The sequence below is a fragment of the Saccoglossus kowalevskii genome, chromosome 3 (genome assembly GCF_978046115.1).
Source record: "Saccoglossus kowalevskii chromosome 3, keSacKowa6.1, whole genome shotgun sequence".
NCBI classification, from domain to species: domain Eukaryota; kingdom Metazoa; phylum Hemichordata; class Enteropneusta; family Harrimaniidae; genus Saccoglossus; species Saccoglossus kowalevskii.
This window is the reverse complement of record NC_140643.1, coordinates 40,453,317-40,478,830: the sequence shown is the minus strand read 5'-3', so window position 1 is coordinate 40,478,830 and position 25,514 is coordinate 40,453,317. Positions and strand designations below refer to the sequence as shown.

The 25,514-nt window shown below is 33.6% G+C and overlaps 1 protein-coding gene across 2 annotated transcripts in view; it reads left to right on the top strand.

Moving 5' to 3' along the window:
* Positions 1-20,156, top strand: part of LOC100372987 (cAMP-dependent protein kinase type II regulatory subunit-like) — a 65,076-nt gene extending 44,920 nt beyond the window's left edge. For both annotated transcript variants that reach the window (XM_085497204.1, XM_085497205.1), the window contains 10 exons: positions 800-883; positions 3,075-3,116; positions 4,519-4,583; positions 5,960-6,101; positions 7,304-7,405; positions 9,366-9,440; positions 11,466-11,531; positions 14,923-14,980; positions 19,091-19,159; positions 19,608-20,156. In XM_085497204.1, coding sequence (XP_085353330.1) covers positions 800-883; positions 3,075-3,116; positions 4,519-4,583; positions 5,960-6,101; positions 7,304-7,405; positions 9,366-9,440; positions 11,466-11,531; positions 14,923-14,980; positions 19,091-19,159; positions 19,608-19,741 — 837 coding nt within the window. In that variant the 3' untranslated portion in view covers positions 19,742-20,156. The remainder of the gene's footprint in view (positions 1-799; positions 884-3,074; positions 3,117-4,518; positions 4,584-5,959; positions 6,102-7,303; positions 7,406-9,365; positions 9,441-11,465; positions 11,532-14,922; positions 14,981-19,090; positions 19,160-19,607) is intronic.
* The last annotated feature ends 5,358 nt before the right edge of the window (positions 20,157-25,514 follow it).

The following is a 25,514-nucleotide window of genomic DNA, read 5'->3' as shown; positions in this document are numbered from 1 at the left end:
AATATATTCAGCCAACGATGCTGTATAGCATTGTGTAATTAACAGTGACCTCATGCAACCAGCTATAGTCTGCTGAGTTTATTTCAGTGAAGCAGTATGCTTTCGTAAAAATACATTCTGATGAAGTGCATAAGGTGATGAAACATTCTGGTTTACTGAAAAACAAACTTTTCTCATTTATTCATAATTTTTATTCCAAGCGCATAACCCATTCTCAACACTCGCACAAATACAGTGTTTGCTGTGGATATAATGACCTCAAAAGTATATGACAGTGTTGATCAACGCAGGCTTTCTAACTGCATTAATGAACGCTGTTACAGATTGTGTGTAACCTGTCTTGTATATTCACATTCAAACTTTATATATATATATATTACGATGCACATGCATTCATCACAGAACCATATCAAGTGATTGACCTAATGAAGATTATGACATTATCTGCACCATAACAAAATAACATAACATGCACTAACTGTTTCTGATTCTAATGTATCACTTGTATATGGGCAAACCATTTCACAAATAAAAACTGTAATGATCATCTGCCATTTGCATTTTTCAAAAAATGGATTTCAAATGCTTAAAATGTTCTTAAGAACCACTTGTAGCATGTACATGTATGTACCAAGTGCATTAAAGTTTGAGAATTGTTTAATGATGCTGTTTACAGCATTAATTAAATATTTGTTATGTTAAAGTTGCCAATCACTCCTGAGATCTATTGAATTGTTGTTTTGACAGTATTATTGTACATGCCTTTTATAATGAAAGTTTTTGTGATTATTATTTCCAGGTTGTTTTTCCCAAAACAGATGATCAGCGGAAGCGTCTCGCTGCAGCTGTTAAAAATATTCTCATATTCAGGGCTTTAGATCAGGTATGTATGCAAATGATTATGCTATTCTTACTTTCCTTGTATCAGTTTTGACACAGTTTGTTGTATGGATTGTGGGATATTAATAGGAAAATACAATATAGCCTTGACATTCCCTTTTCATATTGTTGATGTCAAATTTTGGTATAATGATGAATATGTCAGATTAAACATTAAAATTGTTTTCCCATGAGGGTTTAAAGTAGTTGTGTGAAAATTGAAAGAGAACAGTCATCTAAGAGTAAATTCAGACGCAGTAATCACTGTCTCAAATTTGGAATAGGTAGACACAGAAAATCTTTTGATTGACAAAAGAATTTGGAAGCTTTGTCCTGTCAAGGAAATTGAAGACAAGACACACTTCGTAATGTCATGCACAAAATACAAACAGCAAGGAAATATACTTTTTGACAATGCAACAAAAGTAATTCAAAATTTCAAAGATGAAAAACATCACAAGTTGAGATAAAACATTTCTTAATATCATGTTGGCATAGAATATAGAAAAATGTTTATGTACAACAGAGCAACTTCCAGACTGAGCACAACTTGAATAAGTCCATATAAAAAAAATCAAATTATTTTCAATAATTATTCTTGTGTCCAAATCCTGTTATGCTATTTTCTTATTTAACTTTTATTTCATTTGTAGTTTTATTCTTCCTAGTCATGTTGTATTTTGTATGTTTTAGTTCTTACTACTCTACCTTTCTGTATCAATGTTGTGTCAATAAAATATATAATGTTCTTTGATATAATACTGGAAATGAAATGTGAAGTATGCACGATTCACAAATCCAGATGTGTTGACTGAAATGGAATAGTTCAGTTGTGTATTACGTCATGACAACGTAATCTCAAATTAATTATTTTTGTATAGATCATACCACAATCTTTTATTATGTTAACTGTGTAGTATATTACTTTGCAAAAATTTAAAAAACATGTTTGTTGCAAATTAGATAAGTCTGAAATATTGTTTTTGTTACCTTGTGAAAATGTAAAGAGTAAGTTTGATGCGAATTAAATGTAAGAAAGATTATGCATTGAACTATTATGTTTCTACGATTTAAAAAAATCTATTTATGTCTGTAATTAAATAAGTGGAAATTACAGTACTTTAACACGGCTGATTTTTTTTTTTTGGAGATCCTGAGTCAAAATGAAATCCTCCCCCAAAGTCAAGTTGAGTTGGCTTGTTTTGGGGAGGTCAGCCTTGTATGTGACTGTATTAATGATTTGAGGCACAAGCAAAAATTAAATATTGTGGCCCCTGACTTTCTTTGTTTTTCCACTTATTTTGTTTATAAAATGTATCATATCGGCTTAGATGGCATACTGGTCAGAAATGTAGCACATTAACCCTATGAGTGCCAAATACTTTTCTCACCAAAAATTTAGTAAAGCTGTCACTAAATTTCATCCTCATTTTGAACCATACAGACATATTCACATATTGCTTCAAAATTTTGTCAATTTATATCCGATCAACATTTATGTGGGGAGATCAGACTTTGGATATCATTTTGTAGATGCTGCCAACAGTTGACAGTGGTGCTCAAAGGGTTAAAATATAAGAAAATTTGAATAGTATGTTTGCTACGGATTAAATAAGTCAAAGATTGCACATAATTAAATGTTACATTTTGACAATTTAAAAAGTTGGTTGTCTCTGATTGAAAGATAGTGCACAACAATATTATATAGCGATGATTTTTAACACTGTCTGGAATTGAATAAGTCGAAAAGGTCACATATTATTTATTAAATGTTGCCATATTGGTTTTATTTTCATGCGTCTTTAACCATTTCTAGAGCATGTTTTGACCGATTTTGCTCATTGTTACAAAGTCATAATGGCGTAAATATGCACCTTGATTAATTTTTTTTATTCTGTTTAACCTACTAGTGACCATATTTGTCCCGCAGAACACCATTTCAACATGTCATCAATCGTTTCTCAGGTGTGACTGAGCAACTTGGTTTTGATATCTTTCTTGGGTTTCTAATTGAAAATGGCCAATATTGACATTATTCCTTTCTCGCTTTTGTGTTTTGAAATCACTCGCATCCAAAAACATATGAGAACTACATCATTGACAATATGTCAGTGTTATATGAAATTTAGAGCAGAAACAAGTTGAGTAAGTATACATACGTGTGTATGATTTATCCTGATTATTGTCTTCTGTAGGAGCAAATGCAGGAAGTTCTTGATGCCATGTTTGAAAAAAAGGTGAGCCTATATTATCTGTTATATGTGCTATTTTGAAGGCATCATGAGTTTCACATAAACAACCTTAAGTACTAGTATGAATTTGTTAACTGACATGTGCCTATTTAGTGTTTGTGCAGTATTTCTCAGATGATACTACATATCTATGTATCATTTTGTTTGATTATACACGTTTTTGTATAGTGTGAAATGAAATTCACCAATACATTAAATTCCTAGAATGGTTACAAAACAATTTTTAACCATATCACAATTGAGTGATTGAATAAATCATCAAGAACGTCATTGACCACTAATTGCCTTTTATGATGGCTGACATATTTATCTGCTTTTCGAGACAGTGCAAAACGAAATTTTACTCAGTTACATTAGGAGCACAATTCCAATACCAGGGATTTGAATAGTGTATACCTGTGCTTCTATTATCTTTTAAAATTAGTGGTCAACACACAATTTTATCTAATGGTGTATAATATAAATATAGTGTAATGATCAATTTAAGTGGCAGGTAGATGATGGCATTTATTTGGAATTGAGATATATTATTAACTGTAATATTTAGTGGCTTGAGAAAAGAAAATTGGACAAACATTTATCTGTGTTAATATTCTGTATCTAATGTCATTCTTGATCAGAAGTAGAATTGTGTAGCATAAAATGTATTGGGAGTGTTTGTCTGCATGTTCACCTGATAAGCAAGTAAAACGCGAAGCAATGGTGTTATCTTACATACTAATTAGCAGTGTCCCCTTCAAAGCCTTATTTTTGTGGAATTTTCTCCACAAGAAGCCCATGTTTCTCAGTGAAATTGGAGTTTGAGAAACATGGCTTTTAATGCCATGCTTTTTGCATAATTTAAAACTATCTGCCTGCCATGATTTGGGGCGCAAAAGGAATTCTTCATGTAATTCACCTGTGTCTGTACAAAACTGTGTAGCCCACAATGCATTGCTGTAATCTCCTGAGTAATTCTTTCTGTTTGACCAAGTAAAAAAAAAAACAAGTACCATTAACCCATTAGGCTCGCTAGTGTTCAGTTACTTAAAAACTGGATTTTTTTTTATATATAAATGCTTCTAAATCCTGCATTGCCATTGCAATGTGTGGTAATCCTCAATTGAAGATTTATAATAACACATGGTTCTTAGCGCCCAATTATGTAATTGCCTTGTTTTATGTGATGTATATGTATGCTACTTTATCTACCTTTTTGTATCTTATCTGGGGGACAACATTAAGCCATAGTCATTTGATCACAGAATGCTGTATGTGTGATTAAAATTGCATTTGACCTGCAAAATTTATTTAGCCTTCTTTCTTCTTGAAAAATTTAGGCTGTTTTCTTTATTTGTTATTATGAAATTAATAAAAATACAAATCATAGGTTAATCTTTCGTTACAGGTTGAACCAAATGAACATATTATTGATCAGGGAGATGATGGAGACAATTTCTATGTAATAGATAGGTGAGTTTTCCCATCATGCTGAGTTTATTGATTTTGCATCACTCATTCCATTTGCACTGACATATAAAGTGAAGTTGATTATCTACATTTCTAAATTTTTTTTTACTTTTATTTTGTTGATTCTCATTGTAAAATTACCATTAAAACAAAATAAGTCACATACGCTTTCCATATTTTTTCAAAAATATTTATCAATACCTATAGCCACATTACATAACATAATGTTTATTTGGTTCAGATTTAACAAAGAAATTATAGAAAAGTAGATAAAAATGTGATAAGAGGGCAATATTATGAATGTTTATGCAGCGTTGACCAGATGAAAACAGGTCGCATAAACGTATATGGGCAGTAATCATCGTGTACATTTCGGCTGCAATTGCGTCAAAATTATAATACATTTTATCAGTTTTCTTTGATGCGACCGCACACCAAATCAATTCGTCTCCTGATGAGAAAATAGATGTCGATAAAGGTGCCAGTGAATGGTATTCAACTCAAGCCATGAAAAGACTTCACTTTCAAAGTGTTTTATCTATTTACCTGCACAACAATCTCAACACAGCTAAATTAATTGTAATTTGATTTACTGCGACTTTGAAAACAACAGAAAACATTTAACATAATTTTGGTGTTTGAATTTGCCAGTAGACAAATTTGGCCATATAATTTAGTAATTATCTAAGTGTCAACATTTGGTTCTGACATCATGTCTTGCATGATTTGGTGTTTTTTTCAAAGCTTGAAGGTCTAAATATGTAAATTTATAGTAGGCAGAACAGGAAATGTTCTGGAATCTATTTTTCGGAAGCAAAGTGGACAAAACAGACAGGCAGCTGGGGTGAAGAATTGATGTGACTAGTAAAAATAGGGAAAATTTAAAAGCACTACAATTCTTGGTATTTTGCTCATTTAAAGAGAAAATCCATCTAAATGGCAACGACCATATAAAAAAAGTGTGAGAAAATTGGTCGAATTTATACAACTGATGATCATAATTCAAAAACTAGTTCAGGTACTCGGTTACAAGTTTCTTCAGGTTTTTAATTAAGCATTTCTCACATCGAATATACTTAGCAAAACTTCAAAAGTGAATTACGTTTTCGCTGGAATTAATTTCCGCTGAACAAATTTTTTGGGTGTTTTGTACGGAATTTATTTTCTCTGATTTTTTGCGAGTTGAACGTAAAATATATGAAAAAGGTATATTCACTGGATTTTATTTTCACTGAATCATTCCTTCAGCAAAAATTAATTCCAAGCGAGAATAAAGTTTTTTACAGTAGCAATGTTTGTTTTTTTGTGTTATTTAGGGAGGAAGTATCTTGCCAATTACTTCTTCAATTCTCACTTAATGTTTTTGTTTTTTATTTTAGTGGTATCTATGACATCTATGTAAATAACAAGAAAGTTGGTGCCTATACTAATCAAGGAAGTTTTGGTGAATTAGCCCTTATGTATAACACACCTAGAGCAGCAACAATTATTGCAGTTTCTGATGGCAGTGTCTGGGCACTTGTGAGTAATTATTCCTTTCATTTTGACTTGGTTGTGCAAAGCACACAAGAGTTTTTGCTGCTGCCTTGTATGTGAGTGCAGATCAACACTATGTTGTCACTTTGAACGGCCTTCATTGTCACTCATTAACATCTTGGAACACTTCGTCACTAGAGGGGGCAATTCATAAAAAAATGTGTACTACTGTAGATTACTTTATTTTTGGTATTTTCGCTGAAGGAATGATTCAGTGAAAATAAAATTCAGCGAATATACCTTTTTTTTTCTATATTTCACATTCAACTCATCAAAAATCAGTGAAAATAAATTCCATACAAAACACCCAATAAGCCTTTTCAGCGAAAATTAATTCCAGCTAAAATAAAGTATTTTACAGTAATATGTTCAAACAAATTTCAATTACACTTGTGTGTGCTCTGGGATACTCAATATATTTGATTAGTTTAGAGTTGAAATGCATGCTTATTAATTACCTAATTTACACATATTAACCAATTTGTAGGTGTTCCACAGGTGTCTCAAGAACCATTTCTCAGATTTAAATGAAAATTTGTAGTTAGGTTGTCTGGGATACTCTATATGTGTTATTAGTTTCAAGTTGAAGCCAGTGCATAATATTCACCTAATTTACATGAATTAGCTGTTCCACAGGTGACTGTATCTTGGTCATAGGGTTACATGGGACATGAAGGATAATGCAGACATTGTCCACCTACATCACTTATTTTGTGTTAGAGCTTAACCTACTTTTTAGGAAATTTGAACTGTGCAGCTGTGATGTTTAAAACTGTTAATTAATGTCACATTCTGATTTTTCAATACGTTGATCACCAATACCATATGGCAACCATATATATCTAGGTTATTGCATATCACTATGAATATTCTAGAATGCCTATTGGTCAATTCAAGACATCTGTGGTGTAAATGATGTGACTTTGTTGACAGATTTATTTTTCATAGATTTGTTGGAATATTTATGAAAGTCATACATTATCTGCTATGCTGTGTTTGCTCTTTGAAGAGCATTTTAGATAGAAGTGCACATAAACTAGAAATTATATCTATTATATGCTTGATCATTAAAATATGGCATTTTTGACTATAGACACAACATTTACATAAATGTATGCCCTACTAATATAGCAAGTATATACCTTTCTTGTGTAATAGTTGTCAACAATGTTGTCATTTGTAATTAGGACCGACTGTCATTTAGAAGAATTGTGCTGAAAAATGCTGCTAGGAAGAGAAAAATGTATGAAACATTGCTAGAAACAGTACCAATGCTGTCATCATTAACTGTAAGTATGAATATTGTCTTGGAGATTGGATTACACATAACATCAACCAATAACAGATCCTTACTTTGGATGTTTATATTAGTACAATACATATCATCTTCGCCAGCCATGGTTCTTTGCAGATTCTATACAGCATTGCTATTATATTCTAGTGTACCTTCTTTGGCAATACTAGAGATATTTTTTTCAATGCCTTATCCAATTATAACTGTATCAAGAAAAAAATAGAATGGATATGTCTACAGTAGAAGATCATTTCTGCACAGCCAGAGATTGGGCTGACATTTTACACACATTTGAAAACATAGCAAGTCATTTTGTAGTACTACAACTACATGTACAATTTTGTTGTACACCAACCCTGGTTGGGCACTTGCTTTGGAGGTGCCTCCAATCAGTTTTTAGTGAGGTCAAACATGTAAACTCTCTGTAGAATCACACACTGGTCTGTGAGGGAGTATCTTGCATCATAGCTCATGAAACCATGCAATTTGGACAATAAATCAATATAATTTATGACTTTTGTTCCTATTCACCAATCGTTAAAGAATGTAGTAGCATTAAATTTATATATTGTTTTCAAAACAGGTTTCTGAAGCAGAACATTTTTTACCAGACTGACTACCGGGTAGTAAAAAAAAATTGCATTATTTTGTTTTTCTTCCAAGTGTGGAAATTACTAAACAAAACTCTATAAAGTACTGAAAACTGTTTTTGATTCAGATAAAGTGACTGCAACTGCAAGTATTTAGTATACTAAAATAGTTAGTTTTTATCATACGAGTGATTGTCCGTCGTCGTCCGTGTCAATGTTTTACTTTTTCGACTTCTTCTTGAAAACTACAAGCCTGAATGCTTTGATACTTGGTGTATATGTACCTTGGGTAGACCTCTCTTAGGTTTGTTCATTTCATGTTGCTATCTTCAATTCTCTAATTTTGGTAAATATTTTTGTCATTTTTGGTAAAAAGTGATATTTTCTACTTCTTGTTAAAAACCGCAAGTCCAATTGCTTTGATACTACATATATAGGTACTACATGTGGACCTCTCTCAGATTTGTTCATTTCGTGATGATATCTTCAATTCTCTATTTTTGGTGAATATTTTTGTGATTTTTGGTAAAAAGTGATATTTTCGACTTCTTGTAAAAAACTGTAAGTCGGATTGCTTTGATATTACACATATAGGTACTACATGTGGACCTCTCTCAGATTTGTTCATTTTGTGATGATATCTTTAATTCTCTAATTTTGGTGAATATTTTTGTAATTTTTGGTAAAAAGTGATATTTTCGACTTCTTGTTAAAAACCAAAAGTTCAATTGCTTTGATATTACATATATAGATACTACATGTAGACCTTTCTCAGATTTGTCCATTTCGTGTTGATATCTTCAATTCTCTAATTTTGGTGAATATTTTTGTCATTTTTGGTAAAAAGTGATATTTTCGACTTCTTGTTAAAAACTGTAAGTCGGATTGCTTTGATATTACATATATAGGTACTACATGTGGACCTCTCTCAGATTTGTACATTTTGTGATGATATCTTCAATTCTCTAATTTGGGTGAATATTTTTGTAATTTTTGGTAAAAAGTGATATTTTCGACTTCTTGTTGAAAACCAAAAGTTCAATTGCTTTGATATTACATATATACATGTAGATACTACATGTAGACCTTTCTCAGATTTGTTCATTTCGTGATGATATCTTTAATTCTCTAATTTTGGTGAATATTTTTGTCATTTTTGGTAGAAAGTGATATTTTCGACTTCTTGTTAAAAACTGTAAGTCCTGTTGCTTTGATACTATACATATTGTTCATTTTCTAATGATGTCTTCAGTTCTTTAATTGAAATGTGGAGCGGAGCTATCTCAGCCGATAGGCTGCTTGTTTAAATATACAGGTAGCTGTATAGAAATTATTAATTAATAATACTATATGATTTCTTTTCAGCCTTATGAGCGAATGAATCTTGCTGATGCTCTTCGTTCTAAGTCGTATAGAACTGATGAACAGATCATCCGACAGGTAAGATTATCTTTTGGAGCTATACATCCATTTTTAGTCTCAGTTTGTAATAGGGACTTGTGGATTGACCTCTGTGTGTTTGTGTGTATTCGTACCAGCATCTTGGACATGCCAGGCCTGATCATGTTCAAATTTCATGCAGACACATCATGCATCTTAAGATACATATGCACATGCATTTGTTTCACAATTGATTCAAGTATGACATTCATTTGATCAATATCAAGCATTTCTGCCATTCTGGAGCTGTATCGTGTACAGGCAGGATTATTTTTCGGTTGACGTCTGTGCAAATTAAATAATAAATATAATTTGCATAATTTTTATTAGTTTAACCATAAAAGATAAACAAGTTATTTGTGATGTATAGAATAATTTTGCACATGTAATGTAATCTAATAAAAAATATTTGTCACTGTGATATGTTGACTCAGGAACGCATGAAACCAGAGAGCTGTCACATTTGACTTCATGTTTATTCTGCCATTTTCAGTTACACCAATGGCACTATTTTTTTACACATCAATACACTCAAGTGATCAGGTGACATATAACACCATTACAAAAGTATGTATTCTGACACATGCAATAAAGTAGTCCCAGAAACTTCAGTCACCTATCAGCTTGTACACCTATCGGTTTTCCGGGATTATGTAATATGGGGGAGGGGGGGGTAAGTAGGGTTTTCTGTTTGTATTGTCAACTTCAATGTTTTGGATCAAATTGCTTTGACAATTGTGATTCGTACACAGCAGAACTATATTTATTTCATGTATTCAATTTCCAAGTTCTTTCTAAGCTTTCCTTGATTGTTTTTATTATGGTGTCCTGATGGTATAAACTCATTATGATGAAAGTGTAACACATGACATAATCTTGAATTTGGCTCAAACCTCCTTAACAAATGCTGTTTCAAATCCATAACTCTGACATGCTTTAACTGATTGCATTCAAATGTTATACATTCATCATATCATATACATTATTATTAGAGGTTATAAACGACAAGCAAGGGTATTTAGTAGCAGACATAAGACCTCTTAGCATATTTGACGTGGACAGTAATAAAACAAAATTAATAAATGAAATTTTTTTTTACATAGATCATTAATTAACATGAGTGAGTCTGGTTGCCAATGAATTCATGAATGGCAATATTTCTTCCTGAGGAGGCATGTTAGCTCTTACAACCGATTACGATAGTTACTTGATACACATGATGTTTGACTTAAATTGTAAAATGCCTTAATCTCCCACTATGAAAACATTGTTACAAAGCGATGTCATTGGGTAACATATTAAATAAGCTGGCACATGCTTATAATACTGGAAACGTGCGCTTTACTTGAGTTTGTAAATAAAAACTGCATAAATATGAAAAAATAACAAATAGAAAGTTTGTGACCATATATTAGATTTTCAATTTAGAAGTCATTAAATATATCTGATTTTTGTTATTCACTCTCAATTACTGATCATACACTACAAATCAGTTCAAAAACAATACCTGGTCACATGACAACTGATTTGCATCCAATATGGTTGCATATATTATGTATGTAGCAATACATATCCATAACAAAAAGAATTGAAAAGTGATGACCAGATATTTAAATATATTATGAGTTTAAGAGAAGACGTACTAATAAGACAAGTTGGTGAATACTTATACAAAATATTTGAAATCAGAAATAACAATAACTGACATTTTACTTTTACTTTAGTTTTATATGTATTGTACTTTATTACTAACATTTTATTGCTGTCAACCAATGGCAATTATTTTTAAGGATGCAATAAATTCATTATTATTATTCAATTTGTGATCAGATAAAAGTCGACAGACTTGCAGCCATCTTGCTTTTTGGCCATATCACTTTATTTAGGCATGAATAACATTTCCTCTAATTGCAATAGGGATAATGCCACTACTACTTGCTTTTGTTCTCTCTCCTCCCAGTTAATGCTTTAAATCTTTTTAGTATTTAGGATTGTTTTACTAAGTGATGGTGTATTTAATTTTAGGGAGATGAGGGGGATGGTTTTTATCTTCTTGAACATGGTGTTGTTAGAATTGCAATGAAGAGCAAGGTAAGTAAAATACACATGTTTGGTTATATATATATATATCAATATATGTGGTTACATCTGATGACATTTTGCAGACTGACTCCATAACTGCTATATAGTCTACTGCTGTACATAATACTCCAACCTTTCTTCAATGGCCATTCTCTGTGGCTTGAACTCTATTCAGCCTCTCAGTCGTGATGTTTCTCCTGCATCATCTGAAAAAAAGATAGAGAAAAACTCTTTTGATAATTATTAATTTCAATTTTTTTTTTAAATATTTTACTGTTTAATTTTCATTTAGTACTTACATGTACTTCCCTTGAGTGTGTTTTTAATTTAACTCTAATGTTGTTATATATTTGATGACTTTTCATTGCATGAATAACCCTGTTTTTTGTTCTCTTTCCACCCCATTGCATGCCCAATATTGTTTATGATTGTGTGCACACCTGCAATGTTGTACCTCAAAAATCAATTGCTTCTGAATTGGCGCAATATCATAATGTCGTATTTTTGTATCATTGGACATTTTGTTGGCCTGTCTTCTGCATGTACCCAGTATGCTGTAAGTATTTGGAAATGACATGACAAAATTGTTGTGATTGATCTCTGCCATCCTACCTGCTAAAAACAATTTCCCTTTCTTTTTTAATAATAATAAAAAGCAAAAAAACACTTAGCATAATAAATGTTATTAGCTTCACATTTCACGTGACATAACACTTGTTGTCATCACATATAGTTAAAACAATCATCTGCATGAACTAACATGCCGATATTACATCTAGTATAAATATATTTAAGGGTGCATGAGTAGCTTTAAATAAATGGTTTTATTTTCATTGCAGTTAAGGTTTCTTTCGGTGGTGTGTTTCATACATGATTGCTTTCTTGTAGCGTGAATGAATGTGTTATTAGATTCACCATATTTTACTGTCCAATTTGAACGTTATAAATCTTAAATTAGTATCTTCACTTTCCCCAATCTATATTTCAACACAAAAAATGTAATGTCAAATGTTAATTTCACTGTTTTTATAATCTTCCACCCACATTATTCAGAATATCTGCAATATATTATATATGACTCCAGTGAGCTTACGTTGCACCCACATTCAGAATATCTGCAATATACTGTATATGGCTTCAGTGAGCTTACGTTGCACCCACATTCGGAATATCTGCAATATACTATGGCTCCAGTGAGCTTACGTTGCACCCACATTCAGAATATCTGCAATATACTATGGCTCCAGTGAGCTTACGTTGCACCCACATTCAGAATATCTGCAATATACTATGGCTCCAGGGAGCTTACGTTGCACCCACATTCGGAATATCTGCAATATACTGTGACTCCAGTGAGCTTACGTTGCACCCACATTCAGAATATCTGCAATATACTGTGGCTCCAGTGAGCTTACGTTGCACCCACATTCAGAATATCTGCAATATACTGTGGCTCCAGTGAGCTTACGTTGCACCCACATTCAGAATATCTGCAATATACTATATATGGCTCCAGTGAGCTTACGTTGCACCCACATTCAGAATATCTGCAATATACTATGGCTTCAGTGAGCTTACGTTGCACCCACATTCAGAATATCTGCAATATACTATGGCTCCAGTGAGCTTACGTTGCACCCACATTCAGAATATCTGCAATATACTATACATTGTATATGGCTCCAGTACGTGAGCTTATGTTGCACCCACATTCAGAATATCTGCAATATACTATATATGGCTCCAGTGAGCTTACGTTGCACCCACATTCAGAATATCTGCAATATATTATATATGGCTCCAGTGAGCTTACGTTGCACCCACATTCAGAATATCTGCAATATACTATACATTGTATATGGCTCCAGTACATGAGCTTACGTTGCACCCACATTCAGAATATCTGCAATATACTATATATGGCTCCAGTGAGCTTACGTTGCACCCACATTCAGAATATCTGCAATATACTATATATGGCTCCAGTGAGCTTACGTTGCACCCACATTCAGAATATCTGCAATATATTATATATGGCTCCAGTGAGCTTACGTTGCACCCACATTCAGAATATCTGCAATATATTATATATGGCTCCAGTACGTGAGCTGACGTTGCACCCACATTCAGAATATCTGCAATATACTATATATGACTCAGTGAGCTTACGTTGCACCCTCATTCAGAATATCTGCAATATACTGTATATGGCTCCAGTGAGCTTACGTTGCACCCACATTCAGAATATCTGCAATATACTATATATGGCTCCAGTGAGCTTACGTTGCACCCACATTCAGAATATTTGCAATATACTATATATGGCTCCAGTGAGCTTACGTTGCACCCACATTCAGAATATTTGCAATATACTATATATGGCTCCAGTGAGCTTACGTTGCACCCACATTCAGAATATTTGCAATATACTATATATGGCTCCAGTGAGCTTACGTTGCACCCACATTCAGAATATTTGCAATATACTATATATGGCTCCAGTGAGCTTACGTTGCACCCACATTCAGAATATTTGCAATATACTATATATGGCTCCAGTGAGCTTACGTTGCACCCACATTCAGAATATTTGCAATATACTATATATGGCTCCAGTGAGCTTACGTTGCACCCTCATTCAGAATATCTGCAATATACTGTATATGGCTCCAGTGAGCTTACGTTGCACCCACATTCAGAATATCTGCAATATACTATATATGGCTCCAGTGAGCTTACGTTGCACCCACATTCAGAATATCTGCAATATACTATATATGGCTCCAGTGAGCTTACGTTGCACCCTCATTCAGAATATCTGCAATATACTATATATGGCTCCAGTGAGCTTACGTTGCACCCTCATTCAGAATATCTGCAATATACTGTATATGGCTCCAGTGAGCTTACGTTGCACCCACATTCAGAATATCTGCAATATACTGTGGCTCCAGTTAGCTTACGTTGTACCCACATTCAGAATATCTGCAATATACTATATATGGCTCCAGTGAGCTTACGTTGCACCCACATTCAGAATATCTGCAATATACTGTATATGGCTCCAGTGAGTTTACGTTGCACCCACATTCAGAATATCTGCAATATACTATATATGGCTCCAGTGAGCTTACGTTGCACCCACATTCAGAATATCTGCAATATACTGTATATGGCTCCAGTGAGCTTACGTTGCACCCACATTCAGAATATCTGCAATATACCAGTTAGCTTACGTTGTACCCACATTCAGAATATCTGCAATATATTATATATGGCTCCAGTGAGAACTGTTAAGTTGCTCACCCTTCAAATGTTATTGGTTTGTTAATTCAAGTGTCTCGGCTACAAAGCTTTTGTGATAATTTTTTCTCACTTTACATAACTGTTAATGTTTCAGGAGGACCCTACAAAAGAAGTGGAAATTGCAAGATGCGAGAAAGGGCAATACTTTGGAGGTTAGTGTGATTTAAAATTTCCATGCATTTTGCCATATGGTGTAGTCATGTATCAGATTGTACTGGCTTCTTCTTCCTTGTTGGTTACTCTAAGACATGTTCTGAAAATATGTAGTGATGTTCTCAAGCACAGCACAGATGGAGGCGTGGCCTGTTCAGCATTTGTCAACAACCAATCATAAGACTGGTTACGAACCACATCAAGGTTACGACTCGGTTAGCCTTGCTAAGGGAACTGATCATTACCACCCAGCCGGTTTCCTGTGAGTTTGACTCGGTTTACCGCACCGGTCATTGCTTTACCGCACCGGTCATTGCTTTACCGTACTGACCGTTGCGTTACAGTACCGGCCGGTGCTTTACTGTACCGGCTGGACAATTACCGTACTGATAGGACCAATACCGACTATTTATCACCTTGGACTGGAAAGGTCGGGACATTTTTTTGTTTTACAAAAAAAAATATAATAAGCCAATACAAAGTCAGCTTGGACATTCAGTTGTGAGACATAACAAAATAAACGGTGCCAGCGATAGATTTTGCGAATGAAAGAACAAACTAAACGCAATCAAAGGCGCCGACCACTCGCGTTGGAAATAAACTAATAAAACGCGTTGCGACGAGAAATCTCGTCTGCATCTATCATTCACGCAAACGCACACACATGCTATTTTCGTATGTTGAATACGTTGGCAACGTCGTCAAATATTTAGCCCAATCACTGAATAAAAAAACATCCAAGCACACGTGCACTGGCGCCAGATAAAGTGAAAAAATGAAAACAAAATTACGTCTGCACTGTGCATTTGTAACAATAACCAAAACACAGTCCCTCTATAGAGGGACTGTGATAGAGGGACTGTGACCAAAACCATTAGGTTACATGCCAAAACTACCGACTCAGGATTCATCATACACAAATATAGCCACTTTCATGGAACTGTTATTTTTGTAATCCACTTTGTCGGCTCAGTTGATTTGGGAGCACTGATCCCAATTTAAAAAAATAAAAATATCGTATAAAATAAAGACGCAGTTCCGTCTGTAGTCTGTATCCAACAGTTCACATGGACGTACTGGGAGCTCCATGGTCTCACAAAAATCATGTGTAGCATTATCACGCGCAACTTGAATGTAAATATTATGCAATAATAATGGTAAAGTTTAATCTCTGACAAATAAAATGACGCAACAAATTGACCTGGTGGTGTATTTGACCTCGAAAGCTACCGCATAGCAAACATGAACAAAATGATTTATAAACAGACTATAACTACAAACTAAACAAATTCTACTCAAATTAATTCTACAGTTTTGCTTTCTCTGGCGATCCTGTGCATAAAACTGAAATTTAAACAGGTCGGCATTTTACCGGTAAACCGAAAAATCAATGCATAAATTAACTTGTCAGAAGTGTGAATTGCCTCCTGCCAGTACGGTAATGGCCTTGCCGGTACGGCTAATGATCTTTGGGTACGGTAAAGAACCGGCCTGAACGGTGAAGAACCGGCCGGTATGGTAAAGCAGTGGCCGGTACGGTAAAGAAACGCATGCCGCAGGAGACTCACAGGAAACCGGCTTGGTGGTAATGATCAGTTCCCTAAGTTGGTTCGTAACCAGTCTTGTGATTGGTTCTTCGCCTCCAACTGTGTCGTGCCATCGGGCCAACTGTTAATTATTCATAAATGGAGTCAATTTGTGTAGTTTTCTTGATTTATTCTGCAGATATAGGTAAAATATAGGTAAGGCTTTGGCGCAATTTGAAAGAGCAACTAATATTCTTCAACCTGGTATTTTTTCTAGATTTTTATTTTTCATTCTGCCCGTCTGTTTTTTCCAGTTTAAAAAAAATACGAGCGCGCTGGAGCCTTCATCCCTTGTCTATTTCTTACACTACATGTAGATACCAGCCGATACACCCAACACCCCCCACCCCCACCACCCCCCCGCTCATAGGAAGTACGTACAGTTGATCATAGTTCCTGGGCTCCCTGTGGTTGAATATAGAAATCAACGTGTTGCTAGCTTTTTCTCTGTGAACAAGCTTCCTGACCATCAAAAGAAAAAACTGTGCTGTTTCTAAGGGGAATGATGTGTTAGTTGCAATGAAGAACGGATCGGACAAGTCGACATGTTATCTGTTTCAACAGTTTTGTCAGTTTACTAAAACGCGGTTTGCGCAAATATTTAGACATTCCATTGTCTCCATTCATTTGTCTACACAAAATTTTCAACGTTGGAATAACAAAAATTGGAAATGTGTCAACCAACATAGACCTTCTGTTTTTGACTTCGGGTGAATCAACGCAGAGCCTACACGCCGTCATTGTTTTAATCTTAATCTGATAACCCCCGTATCTTCAAATTTATGACACAGCATCGCTGATTGGTAGTGCCAGCTTCTTGGCGCGCCCAATCAAATTACTGAATTTAACTGCAGTGAAATACAGCTTTTCCTAACACGATCATGCACGGGTTCGTGGGTCAGTTATGAATGGCTTTTTTGTTCAGTTTTTTTGTTCCACCGTTATCTCAAAAACCACTAATCAAATTTTGATGAAACTTGGCACATGGATGCTCTGAACTAATGCGCAAATTTGATTAGTTTTGGGTAAAAATCTGTTTATATTAATTACCTAATTTGCATAATGATTAATCAATTTTTGGCATTTCCACTGATATCTCAAGTACTAATCATAACATTTCAATAAAACTTGGCACTTAGATGTCATAAGACACTTCACAGACCTGATCATTTTTAGGGTAATATCAGTACATATTAATTACCTAATTTGCATAATTAATTAATTTTCAGCTTTTGATATTTCAAGTAGTAATGATCACATTTCAATGAAACCTGGTACATAGTTACTTGAGGAATGTGCAGAGTCCTAATTAGTTTTTGGGTAAATATTTGTGCATATTAATCACCTTATTAGCATGATATCTCTAGTACTAATCATCACATTTCAATGAGACTTGCGACATAGATCTTATAGGACTATGCAGAGACCTGATTAATTTGGGGGTAAATAATTGTGCTTATTAATCACCTAATTTGCATAATTAGTTAATTTTTTGCTGTTGCACTGATGTCTAAAGAACCACTCATTTGTTGATAACACTACTCATCATCACATTTCAATGAACTTAGGATTATACACCTTATTAGTTTTTGGTAAATATTTATGCTTATTAATCACCTAATTAACATAATTAATTAATACTGGTATCTCAAATGCTGATCATCACATTTGAATAAAATTTGGTACATAAATGCTTTAGGACAATAGACAGCCTGATTAATTTTTGGTTAAAATCTGCTCATATTAATTCTCTAATTAGCATAATAATTAATAGATTTTTGGTTCTAATCACATTTCAATGAAATTTGGTACATTACGCAGATCTTATTGCTTTTACATTGTGCAGACCTTATTAGTTTTACACTTAATCTGTTCATATTAGTTACCTTATTTGCATAAGCTTTTCCATCAATATCTCAAGTTCAAGTAATTTTGAATTAATTTTTAATGTGTCTCCAATACTCTCAGCACACGGGAGTTCTTTCTAAGCTTTCTTTGATTTTATATGTCAGTACCTCGGGTGGGCCATTTTTGTTTTGACGTTCACTATCTCAGCTGGTTTTATACTATATATATAGGTATTAGTTTTGTGACAATAACTTCAATTCTCCAATTTTTATGAATAGTTTTATAACTACTATGACACTTACTGCTATACCCCTAAAATACTGAATAGTCCAACCCTTGGCCATAATCATGACATGGTTTAACTTAAATCTCTTACCATGTTGTATTATGAACAATATACAAGAATGCAACAGTGAAGCTATCTTGATCGTCTGGTTGCTTGCTTTTCATTTCGATGACCTGACTAATGGTCATTTTGTCCCCCAAAAAATGTCAAGTGTTTCTCAGGTGTCCTTGACATATAAGTTTTGTTTTGTGATTTGATTCAAAATGATTTTTCAAATTTAACCATGTATTGTTTGTGTTTTCCAAGGCCATATAATTCTTCATCAAAGACGTAACTGTGACAATTATGTCTTGTTTATTTTATAACAATCTTTGATATTTGTATTACAGAGTTGGCGTTAGTAACACATAAACCAAGGGCGGCATCTGCCTATGCTATGTGTGATACAAGATGTGCATGTAAGTAGGAATTATTTATTACTAGACAGTAGTGATTTTCACTTTCATTTTTTATGCCATTAAACCCCTTTTATATATACCTAATTGGTGATGCCACCTGTTAATGTTTTTTTTGAATGGATCACTTCTACTGATTTATCATTAATGTGAACTCTGATAAATTTACCAATTTTGTATGTATTAAAGTTGTATTGTCGACAAAATTTTGTTTGTGTTCAGCTTGTGATCAGTAAAACTTGCAAACTCCACAACAATTGAATTGACTTTCAATTAAGTTTTGCTGACAATCCCACTTTAATTTCAATTAAGCTTGAAATACTGTCAATGCAATCCCAGTTTGTCATGTATGGTGTGACAAACTCGTACCTTCTTAATCAGTGTATTTTTTTATTCTTTCGATGTATTCAAATACATAACTTATAATTATCATGCATGACTTTTGATGCAGTTCTAGATGTTGGTGCTTTTGAGAGGCTACTTGGACCATGCATGGATGTTATGAAGAGGAATATTAGTAATTATGAAGAACAGCTTGTCAAATTATTCGGCAAAAGTATAGATCTTTCCGACGCTCGGTCATAGAAGTTAGCACACACTGCCAATTTTATCAGCTACTGTACTTCTAATCCTGCCAGAGGGAAATCATTTTCACATTCAGTTTTGTGCAACCTATTGTTGTTTTTTTTCAATAATAAGCAAGTGACAGTTGTATCCAGTACCATGTGTATATCTTTATGTCTGTGGATTTAAGTCTAGTATCATATCTCAGCTGGTGATTCTCACTTTAAAACTGAAACTCAGATTTTAAACTGAGATAAAAAGTGGTGATAGTAACAATTTCATTTTGTGCAATCAGTGCTTAAATTCGGTTGTCAGGTCTCAATTTATAACTAATGTTTTTGTTATTTTAAATTGTATTGTATAAATTTGGCAACACAGCAATTGACAATGTAAAGTATACATTAAATTTCTGCTCACTTGAGAAGTTGTAAATGCACTCTAGTATGTTTTTTGTTATCTCTCCACTGTTGTACTCCTTATAAAATTATTTTTCTCAATATCAAAATGACACTTTTTTTATAGGAGCAAAATGGTGTACCATGTATACTCTTGAATATTCCCTTGTGGAAACACTTGTTTATGGTTGAAGTGCAGTTAGTATATTTGAAAATGTAAGCTCCACTGCTTTTGTGAATTTTAGTCATTTTCTAATGCTTCTTAAACTATATTCCAAGTCTATAGTTAAAAGTATTTATTAGTTCCTACGAAAAGTAGATTTTAGTATCAATAAATACTAATATAACTTACTTAGATCCATCTTCCATTATCTATTGCTGAAAGTGAACAGTCTGTTTATTTGTAAATATTTTGAAATTTTAAAAAACATTTTTGCTTTGACATGTTCTATCACTCGTTATCTATCAATCACTCTCATTCAAATTGAGTGCGATCTGTTCGTAATACTTCCTTACACAAGTGGGTGCTTTTTTGAAACTACATATAAGTTATATTTTATTTCACATTATTTAAATAAGAAGCACACAGATTTGTTATTTTTTTTCCCCATACTCCAAATCTCCATTTAACAATATCACTGTAAAACAAATCACAAAACAAGTATTAAACCTTTTGTCAGATGAAAATACATAAAACATTTCACTCATCTTTGTTAATGCAAGGGCTATTTGATTTAGAACAACTTGGACATGCATCATTAACATCTTATTATGGAGTTGGCTGAATGGCGGTCATTTCAAAACAACGAAAATAAGCACTTGAACATGTCATCTACTATTTCTCAGAAATGCTTTACTCTGTAGGACATTGTCATGCTGAACTCTCCCAATATTCATTTAGAATATATATTTTTCATTGTTTGTAATTCACACAGTCACTAAAAACAGAACAGGGACTATGTCATTGATAATGACTTGTCTTAATATAGAGTGTATATTTGCTGTAACTTTCTGTTTATTACATACATGTACTAGTCTTCTATTTTAAATTATGTTGAATTCACACTTCTCATCACTGTTAAACTTTTACGATCTGGAAATGTGGCCAATCTTTCAAAAATGGTAAATTCTGAAGAAGAAAACAAGTTTTGATTTCCATCAGTTATATATGTAAGGAACACAATCTTGATATCCATCATAAGATACAGCTAATTCTCAGCATCATTAATGCATGCAGCTTTGGAATATTTCCACTCTACTTGTTTTGTGTTTCATGGGAAGAGATCAACAACAAGATACTGCATCGAACAAACTTTGTAAATGTAATTTGTGCCATATTCCATCATTTAAGCCTCAATACTGAGTGGCACACATAACTCATTGTTTTCCCGGTATTTTTGCAAATCGTTTCTGGCAAAAGAATTGTTGTTCTTGGTAGTTCAAGGTCACTTGATCTCTGCTGTTTTGTATTCGTGATGCTGAGAATTGTTTGTAGACTTTGATGGCTACATGTACATGTGTAAATTTATAATCCCAGAATGAGCGACATAGTGCTATATGTGGTTGTGTGTGATTACTCCGGGTCGCTATGTTGTACAGCAAACTTTTCAAGGTAGTGGAAATGTTTTTATGTGCCAAGGGACCAAATTTATAACCACTCTGTTAGTCATCTTGGATATGACACAAATTGTTTGTTAAAGATTCTTTCATAAATTGATGTTGATAGATGTGAATTTCACATCTATCTATCTTTAATTTAGTTCCCAATTAACAGTTAATTAATGTATAATGGACTGATCAGTTACAAAACTACCAGTTTTAATGAAATAAAGTTTTTATAAAACCTGAGTTTGCTTGCTCAGTGATCTTTTCTGCAGATGAACAATGGATCAATGATCACATAAAAAATCAAACCCTGATGTACATGACGCACCTAATACAATGCATGTGTAATCATGGGCCACTCGTTGCATTCCCTCAATTGCCTGAATAACTCGGTAGAGTTGGCTGAACAAAATTAAGGAACATGGTTCGAGTCTTGGGTCTTACCACTAGGGGAAAAAAATGCTTATTTTGAAAAGTAGGAACGAGTTTCACTTTATCAAGAAAGAAAAACTTGGGCCTGATACTGCCTGATTAACAAAGAAACTGACCTATTCTGGAAGAAAGTGTTGATTACTGGAAGAGTGGTATAACTTGTGCTGCACATGTTCATGGAACCCAACAAAATAACCACTTGCATGTAATGCTTAAAACACAGTTATTACCTACCACCTTACATGCAGGATGTGTTACGTGCCACTTGTACACCGTAGTAGGTTAATGTCACAATTCAATACATGCATACATATGCATCTCTGGTCCATTGATATCTGAAGAACCACTTATTGGCACATAGACGCTCTAGGATAATACACAGGCCTGATTAGTTTTGGGTAAAAATCTCTGCATATTAATTACCTAATTTACATAAAGAATTGTAATTTACACAAATCTGAAGTTGTGCACCGAAAACAAATCACATTTCAGTCCCTGTACTCATCCAATAAGTCTCTCCCAATACAGTATGTATCTCCCATTGTGCACACGGAGCATAGCCAGTCTTCAAATTTCTTCCTCCCAACATCCATTTATTCTTTCCCGAGACGTCAATAGTGAGCCTAGTACTTTCCCATTACCAACCCCAATTTTCTGCCTTCGCCAGGCCAGAGTAAGAGACAACATCAAAAGTTCAATGTAGGATAAAAAACTTAATTCCTTTAGTTTTTCGCAAACCCCCCCCCCCCCCCCACTGAAACTTAATTGATAAATATTGGTCATGGCGTCAGACTACATTCACCATTAAATACAAATTGATAATCGGACAGTAGTATGGCATAGCAGTTGGTTGTCGGGTGGGTGTAAAAAGACTTTACATATGCACCTCATTTGATGCACATATTTACACTCGGACCAAACCATTTTCTCGTCTTGGATGTTTTTTTTTTATTTTCTGTTATTTCTGTCCATGATTGGATAGAAAAAAAACAAACTACAAATACTCCAAGATTTTGTTGACTTCATTAAAAAATGAAATAGTTTTTGTCGGATGAAAACTTTTTGAAGTCAACCCAACCCCCCAAACTAAAGCAAATAAGTTTTTTATCCGACATCGATCTTTTGACGTCGTCCCTAAGGGACTTCGTCCAGACTTCTTTTCATTGGGGAGGGTTCCCACCTTTTACTTTTGGAACCTCTTAGACTCTCTCTAGACAAATTGTTTGCCTTTCAATTGATATCTCAAGTACTATTTATTAATCACATTTCAATAAAAGTTGGTATATAGGTGCTCTAGGAGAATACACAGACCCAATTAGTGTTGGGTTAACAATTGTGCATATTTAATAATTACCTAATTTGCATAATGAATAATTAGTTTTTTTACTTTTCCACTAAAATCTCAAGTACTAATTATCACATTTCAATGAAACTTGGTACATAGATGTTCTAGGACAATGAAAAGACTTAATCAGATTTTGGTAAAAATCCATGAATTTTAATTACCTAATTTACATAATAATTAGACAATTTTTGGTTTTCTCACTGACATCTCAAGTGACATTTCAATGAAATTGATACATAGGTGCCCCAATCATGAACCTGATTAGTTTTGGGTTGAAATCTTGGCATATTAATTATATAATTTGCATATTAATTAACAAATTTTCTGCCTATATCTAAAACAAACAATTATCGCTTTTCAGTAAGATTTTGTATGTAATATGCTTTGATGTAAACCAGGGACGTGATTAGTTTGTTATAAAAAACCATGAACAGTGATTTTCTGTGTTTGTTTTTGTTTTTTTTTATTAGCCAATTTCTGATATGTCGATATTTAGATATAAATTGAACATGTGGCGTGTGTGCTACGGATAAAATAAGACTGCAAATCACGGATGACAAACAAATTTATTTTCTGTGAGTATTAGAAATTTCAATACTGTGGGTCACATTATTCTCAATTTTTGCATCTCAAATTGACATTTTCTTGTTTGAAAGGGAAATCTTAAGTTTTGAAATAATTTTAAATATTTACTCTCAGCACACAGGAACTCATTCTAAGCTTTCTATGATTCACAACTATTGTGACTCGGTCTCAGAAAAGTTCATTTTTAACAACATCAATGCTCACTTTGATATAATACTAATCTATTTTATCAATAACTGTGTTTAGAGAATATTTATTCAAATGCATGAAATATATATTCTGAATAAAGAACTTCGTATTGAAGTGCGCTGATTGATTGATAAAGTGGACGCAAGCCAAAGTCATTATGGCACATTTTGAATTATTTATTATTTTAGTTACACCGGAAAAAAAATATTTCATGCCTTTGAATGGAATTTAAAACAAACTCTCATCGATGCAGAAACTAGTAGCTTTTGTCATGCAGAACTCACTGTGTGAGTATATGTACTCTTATTACTAAAGGTTCAATTATTAAAGTTAGTGAATTGTTGACATTAATATAAATCATGCGCTCATACACATAAAGTCCTAAACTAGAAATGCATTTCATAACTTTGCCGAAACGGTCAATTCTGACGTAATTCGATTACAATTTAAATTCTGAAATCCGGGAGGTTTAGATTTGTTAGTAACCTACGATAACTCATACAATTACTTATATATACTACTTATACCACGAAAAAACAATATAAATTACAATTTTAAAATTGCTACTTTGCGAAAACTATAATTTGCATATGAATCGTCAACCATAGAATATGTGTTTAACCACAGTCCCTTTACCCCATTGATTGATAGAGGGACTGTGGTTTAACTATGCTATGTGTGATTGGACGTTAATGAACGTAAAGCTCGAACTTTCCATCCGTTACAACCCTAAACAATTGCTCATGCGGCGTGAGCTACTTCATCTTATTCGACGCGTCGCGACGATCACCGTCCTTTAATATTAGCTGTACTTTGCATATACTTTCAAATTATGACTGTGTCTTTAATCGTATTCTCGCATTTATTACGTACACTGCAAATAATATCAATTTCTCCAAACAGAAATTAGTTTTAAGCTAAAGAGATAATAGAACTATCATTCCATCGAGAATGAAGATAGTCGGAGCGCCACCTAGTGTCCAAAGCAGCAAAACAGTTCGCCGCAAAATCTGAGCAGCATTTTTCATATCGAGGATATTTTTAGGCAACATTGTTTGTTGAAAACCTTACGCTAACCGATGAAGTAAACTGATCATTAATGTAGAGTTCTTCTGTATGCAAGATATACGGATTCGTTATCCATCAATACACACAAACCTCATCAAGAGACTAGACGTTCAGTCGTAAACAAAAAACAAAATATTCAAACACTCCCCTGTTCGAACCTAGTCGGCTGACCTTT